This window comes from Arachis duranensis, chromosome 3 (assembly GCF_000817695.3).
Source record: "Arachis duranensis cultivar V14167 chromosome 3, aradu.V14167.gnm2.J7QH, whole genome shotgun sequence".
NCBI lineage: Eukaryota > Viridiplantae > Streptophyta > Magnoliopsida > Fabales > Fabaceae > Arachis > Arachis duranensis.
Genome location: NC_029774.3, coordinates 39,594,196 through 39,602,740, shown reverse-complemented (window position 1 = coordinate 39,602,740; position 8,545 = coordinate 39,594,196). Strand labels below are relative to the sequence as shown.

General features: G+C 42.8%; 1 protein-coding gene across 1 annotated transcript; it reads right to left on the bottom strand.

Moving 5' to 3' along the window:
- Positions 1–749: 749 nt before the first annotated feature.
- Positions 750–2,855, bottom strand: LOC127745493 (uncharacterized). The gene is made up of 3 exons (XM_052258261.1): positions 2,300–2,855; positions 1,698–1,759; positions 750–1,073 (listed from the first exon to the last, which is right to left on the bottom strand). Exons 1-3 carry the CDS (start codon positions 2,853–2,855, stop codon positions 750–752), a joined length of 942 nt encoding a protein of 313 aa, XP_052114221.1.
- Between the last annotated feature and the right edge of the window lie 5,690 nt (positions 2,856–8,545).

The window sequence follows — 8,545 nt, the reverse complement described above, 5'->3', positions numbered from 1 at the left end:
GTCCCCACTTTGCAAATGGCAAAGGTGATGTCATGCTGATGAGCTCCTCTAGTAGGGCGACATGGAAGTTAGCATGTTTCTGACATGGTGGACACGTCTTAACGTACTCGGTGGCTTCTATTGCAAAGTCGGCCAAAAGAATCTGGCTCGGAGTACTTTTTTAGCAAGGGCTCGTGCTCTGAGATGGTTCCCACAGGCGCCACTGTGTATCTCTTCCAATACCTCTTTTGTGTTAGATGTCGGTACACATTTTTGAAGAGTTGGCGAAATTCCTCTCTTATATAGAATGTTGTTTATGATGGTGTAATACTGTGCCTCCCGTTTTAACTTCTTTGCCTCCTGCTTATCTGTAGGGATATCTCTGATTTGAGGTAGTTAATTATGGGAGTCATCCATCCTTGATCTTGGCATGATATTGTTAAGATTTTTTCTTCTTCTGCGATTGACGGGTTCTGCCGTACTTCCTGGATGAGGCTCCTATTATTGCCCCCTAGATTGGTGCTGGCTAATTTTGAGAGTGCATCAGCTCGAGCATTCTATTACCGAGGTATATGTTGGATCTCATATTCCTGGAATTGCCCGAGTTGTTCCATGGTTTTGTCTAGGTACTTTTTCATAGCTGGATCTTTGGCTTGGTAGGTCCCTGCTATTTGCGAGGTGACAACCTGTGAGTCGCTAAAGATGACAAGTTTTTGGGCTCTGACTTCTTTAGCCAGCTTCAAACAAGCCAATAGTGCCTTATACTCAGCCTAGTTATTAGAAGTAGGGAACTCGAACTTTAGTGAGAGTTCGATTTGGGTTCCCTGATTACTTTCTATTATCACGCCTGCTCCGCTCCCGGTTTTATTGGAAGAACCATCCATGTAAAGATTCCACTTTGTAGGGATTTCCGGGGTGTCAGTGTACTTTGCAACGAAGTCGGCCAGATACTGTAATTTGATCGCTGTCCGAGCTTTATATTGGAGGTCAAATTCGGATAACTCGACTGCGCACTGTAGGATTCTCCCCGCTAAATCTGTTTTCTGCAGAATGCCTTTTATAGACTGGTTGGTCTGAACCTTGATGGTGTGAGCCTGGAAGTATGGACGATGTTGTCAAGAGGTTAATATGAGAGCGTAGGCGAACTTCTCTATCTTTTGATAGTTCAGTTTGGACCCATGTAGCGCTTTGCTGATGAAGTATATAGGTTGCTGTCCACTTTCGTTCTCTCGGACTAGTGCCGAGTCTACTGCCCGGCTTCCTACTGCTAGGTATAATATGAGTGCTTCTCCTTCCCGAGGTCGAGTAAGAACGGGTGGTTGTCCCAGGAATCTTTTGAAATCCTGGAAAGCTAGCTCGCACTCTGATGTCCATTCGAACTTCTTTCCCTTCCTTAGCATAGCGTAGAAGGGGAAGAATCTTATGGTTGATCCAGCTAGAAATCTGGACAAGGCTACCAGTCGCCTATTGAGTTGTTGCACTTCTTTGACACAGGTCGGGCTTTTCATGTTGAGTATGGCCTGACACTTGTCCGGGTTTGCTTCGATTCCTCTTTGTGTGAGCATGAATCCTAAGAATTTGCCAGCTTCTACTGCGAAGGTACATTTTGCAAGGTTAAGTCGCATGCCATGCTTTCTTATGGTATTGAACACTTCGACGAGGTCAGACAGTAATGATTCCTCGCATTGTGTCTTTCATAACATATCGTCCATGTATACCTCCATTAGTTTTCCAATGTTATCTGTAAAGACTTTGTTCATTAACCTTTGGTAGGTAGCTCCTGCATTTTTGAGTCCGAATAGCATGACGATGTAGCAATAATTCGCTTTGGATGTTAAGAATGAGGTTTTTTCTTGATCAGGTGGGTACATCGGGATCTGATTGTATCTTAAATAGGCATCCATAAATGAGAGGTACTTGTATCCGGAGGAGGCGTCCACTAGAGTGTCGATGTTTGGGAGTGGATAAGGATCTTTTGGGCAAGCTTTGTTGAGGTCGGTGTAATCAGTGCACATCCGCCACTTCCCATTTGACTTTTTCACCAAGACAACATTGGCTAGCCATAGTGGGTACTTGACTTCTCTAATGAATCCTGCCTCTAGTAGAGCTTGTACCTGTTCTTCCATAGCTTGGGATCTTTCTGGTCTGAGCTTTCTACGCTTCTATTGTACTGGCCGAGATCCTAGATATACTGCCAGCTTGTGGCACATTAGCTTGGAGTCTATGCCTGGCATGTCTGCGGCCTTCCATGCGAAGAGATCGTTATTATCTTTTAAGAACTGTTTGAGGGACTTTTTTACTTCTCCCTTTAGGATTGCACCGATATTGGTTGTTTTATCTGGGAAATATCCGATCTGGACTTTTTCTGTCTCGCCTTCAGGCTGTGGACGGAGTTCTTCCCAACCTCGAATTCCCCCGAGTTCGATGGTGTGGATTTCCTCCCATTTTCCTCTAAGGTTCAGACTTTCATTATAACAGCGGCATACTATTTTATGGTCTCCTTTTATCATAGCAATCCCTTCTGTAGTTGGGAAATCCATGCATAGATGTGGAGTTGAGACTACTGCCCCGAGCTGATTTAGCGTTGTCTGACCTATTAAGGCATTGTAGGCTGAGCTCACATCGACCACAATGTAGTCTATGTTGAGTGTCCTTGACCAGTTTCCCTTTCCAAAGGTTGTGTCTAGCGAGATGTATCCAAGTGGTTGAATTGGAGTGTCTCCTAATCCGAATAAGCTGTTCAGATATGCTCTGAGCTCTTTTTCTTCAAGGTCGAGTTCGTCGAAGGTAGTTTTAAACAAGATGTCAGCTGAACTTCCTTGGTCCACCAGTGTGCGGTAGAGGATAGCGTTGGCCAATATAATAGTGATGACCATGGGATTGTCATGTCCTGAGATGATGCAAGCTGCATCCTCTTTAGAGAAAGTAATAGTAGGGAGGTCAGGTGCTCCTTCTCCTCCCTCACATGATATACTTCTTTGAGGTGTCTTTTGCGAGATGATTTGGAGATTCCTCCTCTTGCAAATTCTCCATGTATCATGTGAACATGTTTCTCTGGGGTACGAGGTGGTCGTTCTGTTCGTCCGACCTCTTCGTCTCTTCTTCTTTTTCTGGACTCATCTGGCTTACTGGCTAGGTACCGATCTAGTCCTCCTTCTCTTACCAATTTCTCTATGACATTCTTCAAGTCGAAGTACTCATTGGTGGGATGTCCATTGATGCCAGGGCATCTAGGTCAGTTTCACTGACCTTTTCTTTACTGTTTTAGGGTAGTTTCATGCATTTTCTTAGCAAATAAAGTAAGTTTTGGATGAAATTTCATTTACACCTTGATTCAAGCAACTATTGTGAATTTTACATGATTTCATAAGGATTATGCAAGGATTGAATTGCAAATTGATGATGCATAATCTCATGACTTGGGCTAGAGGTTTGATACACTTTATTTTCTTGAATTCAGGACAAAAGAAGCTAGGAAGAACCACGTTAGTAGCCACGTTAATCTAGATTAACGATACCACTAACGTGGAATCAGAATGAGCTTACAACATTAATGAGAAAGGTGGTCACCAATAACACCTGCGAAGCCATCATAAGCCCACGTTAATTGCCACGTTAACTACATTAACGTGGTAGTTAACGTAGAGGAAAAAGGAGCTCCAGTGTTAGTGGTAAAAGTGAACACCACTAACGCTCCAAAATTGGCAATAGGTCACATTAAGAGTCACGTTAACTTAGTTAGCGTGAACTTTAACGTGGAAAGGATCATAATGCCAACGTTAGTGACACTCACCTTTGTCACTAACATTGGATTAAGCCAACATTGCCCACGTTAGTGGTCACGTTAAGACCACTAATGTGAAAGTTAACGTGGAGCTAAGCATCATGAGCCAACATTAGTGACACTCACCTTTGTCACTAACGTTGGAGATGGCATTCACTACCACGTTAATGGCCGCGTTAACCTAGTTAATGTGAACTCTAATGTGGGAAAGAGGGGCGTTTGGAGCGTTAGTGACAAAGGTAAGTGTCACTAACGCTCTCGAAGCTTAGGCATGCCCACGTTAAGAGCCACGTTAACCTAGTTAATGTGAACTCTAACGTGAGGACAAGGGGCACAATGCAACGTTATTGGAAAAGGTGATTCCCAATAATGCTTACGAAGGATCATGAGGCAATGTTAGTGATCACGTTAGTGCCACTAACGTTGAAGTTAACGTGGACTATTTTGGGGTTACATTCTCGAACCCACATTTTCACATAACGTTAACATCACTAACGCCCATGCCTAACTCACACTTTTCTGCAAGCTGAGCCCACTAAAGATTGTAATTGCTTCCACTCAAGATCTAAGGCCCACATCCAAGACTTGAAGAACTCACTAGAAGATCAAGAAGAGTAGTATATATAGGAGTAGTTTTGAACTATAGAGAAGCTTGGCACTTTGGAGAACTACCCTTTGTATATTTACTTTTCTGCATTTCTAGTTAAGCATGTATTCTTTTCTGCCATTTTCTATTTTTAGAGCTATGAACAACTAAACCCATTTTATTGGGTTAGGGAGCTCTGTTGTAATTTGATGGATCAATTATAGTTTTCATTCTTCTTCCTCTTTCTTCTCTCTTGATTTACTAAAAAGCTTTCGATCTTAATTCAATTGGTTAGTTGTCTTGGAAAAGAAACTCTCCATAATTGGATCTCCTCTGAGCCTTGGAAAAGGGATGAGGAGATCATGCTAGAAATACTTTCTCATGTTGGACCAAATTGGGGTCTGGGCGGATATAGTGATATGTAATCCTCCCAACACTTTGATTTGGAAGTATATGTGGTATAATCAGTGACCATACTTTATCTCTTCCCATGAGCAATTAAATCAAGGAATTGGACAATTGTTCAAGCTTAGAGAGATTGGATTGCCAAGGAGATCAATAGATGCATTGATTGAGGAAGAGATGAAAATAAATTTGATCCAGAGAATTGAACGTCTCCTAAATATAATGAATTCCCCATTTCTGATCTTACCCATTCTCTTTACTTTCTGCCATTTATTTCCATATTCATCTCCCCCAATATCCATTTAAGATTTTTCACTTTATTTTCTGCCATTTACTTTCTCGCCATTTAATTTTCCTGTAATATCAACCACCTTCTGTTTAGCTCAACTAGCATACTTTTCCAATTAAAATTGCTTGACCAATCAATCCCTGTGGGATTCGACCTCACTCTATTGTGAGTTCTTACTTGACGACAATTCGATATACTTGCTGAAGTGAAATTTGTTGAGAGACAAGTTTTCGTGCATCATCCATAGATTCGATGGTATTTGCAGTATTCCGTCCGATTTCCTCCTCCCTTTTTGCTTTTAAGTGGGCGAGGTGGTGGGATTTTTTCAGTGTGGCATACTTCTCGGTATACTTCCACGAGAGACACCTGGAGAAGGGTGTAATTGTGGTATTTCTTGATCTTCTCTCAATGCTGATCTTCTTTTTTCTTGGACTCTTTATCCTTATCTCGGGAGGAGTAAAAGGATCCAGATTTCGAGGTCTCTCCTAGTCGAGAGTTTTCCTCCATGTTGATGTACTTTTCTACTCGTTCTTGTACTTCATTCAGAGATGTGGGATGTTTCTTTGATATAGAATGACTAAAAGGCCCCGCTCGTAGGCTATTGATGAGACACATAATGGTTGCTTCTGTTGGCAAACTTTGTATGTCCAGACATGCTTTGTTGAATCTTTTCATGTAGTTGTGAAGACTTTTCCGATCTCCTTGCTTGATCCCTAACAAGCTTAGGGCGTGCTTGGCTTTGTCCTTCTGGATGGAGAATCTAGCAAGGAACTTTCCCGCTAAGTCGTCAAAGCTTGAGATGGACCTCAGGGGTAGGCTGTCAAACCACTTAATTGCCGTTTTGGTTAAGGTAGTTGGGAAGGCTTTGCACCGGATTACATCCGAGGCATTGGTGAGATACATTCTGCTTCTGAAATTACTAAGATGATGGCTTGGATCTGAGGTGCCGTCGTACAGGGTCATGTTGGGAGCTTTGAAGTCTTTTGGGACTTTAGCTTTCATAATCTCTTTGGTGAACGGGTCTTGATCCTTGTGGGGATTACCCTCGTGATTAGATCGAGTAGTCTTTTTTAGATCTGCTTCAAGCTGTAATAGTTTGTCTTCCAGCTCTTTGCGTCACCTAGTTTCCCTTCTGAGGTCCTTCTCGGCTTCTCATTGATACTTGGCTTCTTTTTCGAGTTGTTTAAGACATTCTTGTGAGCCTGAAGTGCCATTAGGATTTCTGCATTTGGTGGACTCTTATCTTTGCGTGTTCTTGTGCGACGTCCTGTCCTCTAGATCAGAGTCGTGGTCGTTGTCAAGGTTGTCTGCCATGACGATGGGATGACTTTCAGGTTCCCCGGCAACGGTGCCAATGTTCCAAGGGTTACTTGAAACTGTAGGTCAATCTCGGATGAGATCTTCTGTACTGGTCGGCGCGGTTGTGTCCGACTTGATGATGGTGGCCAGAGCCGCCGTGTCCGACTTGTTGGACTTAGTGGTTATGTTGATCCTTCGTCACCGGAGGGTAGTGGTACCTGCAAGGGACTCCGATGCTTAAGTTAGCTCTTATCTCTATAAGCTTTGGGCTGCCTTCAGATTTGGGTCGTGTTCCTCTGTTTAGGCCCTTTTTGGGCTCTCCTGGTGATTTGGCTGAGCTCTTGGAGAAGAGGTCGGATAGTTCGGACCTAAAGAGGTCGGTTGGCTTGTCGTCGATCGTCTCGGGTGGGACGTCTTCGACCTAGGGTATGAACAGTACTAATGGGGATCTTTATACTGGGGCTCTTTTTCTATTATTTCTTTCAGCCATATCCTTAATAGCGGAGTGGTTACACCTACAACCGAAATGGAAACCGAGCATTTCTTGGTTTAAAAATGCCGAATCCCGTCTTAATCATTATTTATCAGGACTATTCAGAGTTAGTTCCTTGGCTTGGACAAGACATTTAGTTTTATACATTCCTCTTAGTCTCGACTTTAGGAATAATTTTTTTTTTGCTATCTTTTTTAGAGAACCCCCTAAAGTTCCAACTAAAAAGACGAAATGATTTTTCATTATCTCGATTGAAATAATGAGCCCCAATATAATAGCTTCTGCCCCAAGTATCATTTCTAATACATCGGTGGGGCAGGCTCGGACACATTGAGTACATCCTATACATGTGATGACAAGTCATCATATACCTATTTCTCAAGCTAATTTCACTTGTTTCACTAGCTTTTATGCACTTTCTTGCACCATAAGTAAGCAATTTCGAGTGGAATTGCATGTTTTATTTGAATCAATCAACCACCCTTTAATTGATGTTAAATCATGAGATTCAAGTTAAATTAATTGATTTTTGAATGATTTATAAACCTTGTGAATTTAGTGATACTTTGATTGGTTGTTTTGATTATTTGTAGGTAAAGAAAAGAAGAAAAGAAGGAAGCGTGGCTTAAGAAGTGTGGCGCAACAATAAAGGAAGGAAGCCACACTACTCTCCACAAGAGCACACTGCCCTCCAAGGGAGTACAACAATGAACCAAGCATTCAAGGCTTCACTGCCCTGCCCTCCTTGAGGGCGGAGCACAATTCTAGGCCAAGAAATAAGGGAAGGAAAAACTCTGCCCTGCCCTCCTCAAGAGCAATTTTGGGCTCCTCATGGAAAAATTCAAGGAAATTGTTCTCCAAGTGCCATCCATGGGTTTCGAACCAAGCTCAAGAGGGAAGGAAATAGCGTTCAAATGGAAGGAAAACAAGCCAAAATTAGCTTGTTTTCAACCTCCAAGGATTGAACACAAGACCTTGAGGAAGCAAGAAACTAGGCGCTACTTTGGCGCCAAGAAAACCAAGAAAAAAGGGGCAACAAAAGCCATCCAGTAAGTTTCGAACTTGGGACCTCACCCAAGAACAAGGAAAGCTTACGCTGCCCTGCCCTTGTGGAGGGCAGAGCAACATTCCTTGGTGCATGGCGCACAATTTGGCACGGCCAGCACGCACAATTGACGCGCAACAAGGGAGCTTGGGCGCGCATCCTTGGCACATCACAGCACGGGCAGGGAAGCAAGGCACGCACCATGACACCACTGCCCTGCTCTCCACAAGGGCAGGGCAGCATCCTGATGCCCCTCCCAAATTTGGCACGCTAGTTGGATCCACATGCAAGGCTTCCCTGCTCTGCCCTCCACAAGAGTAGAGCAACCTCCTGGGAGCAACATGGGCTGAATTTCACTCAAAAATCCAATTTAATTCACTTCTTCACCAAATCAAAAAGCCCACTCAAAATTTTGAAATCCAAAATAGAAAGTGTATAAATAGGTGTTAGTTAGGATTAGAAAAGGAGAGCTTACTTTCATTTTAATTTTCATCCTTAGTCAACTTGAGAGCTCACTTTCCATTTTTCTATTTTCGGCAATAGCTTGAGAATTGGAGGAGAGAATTCACTTCTTCTTCCTCTGATTGTTTTATTTTCTTTACTGGGTTTCGTTTGAGTCTTGAGTGTGAAGAATTGAGGAACTTCTGTCTCAATCTCCATTTAAG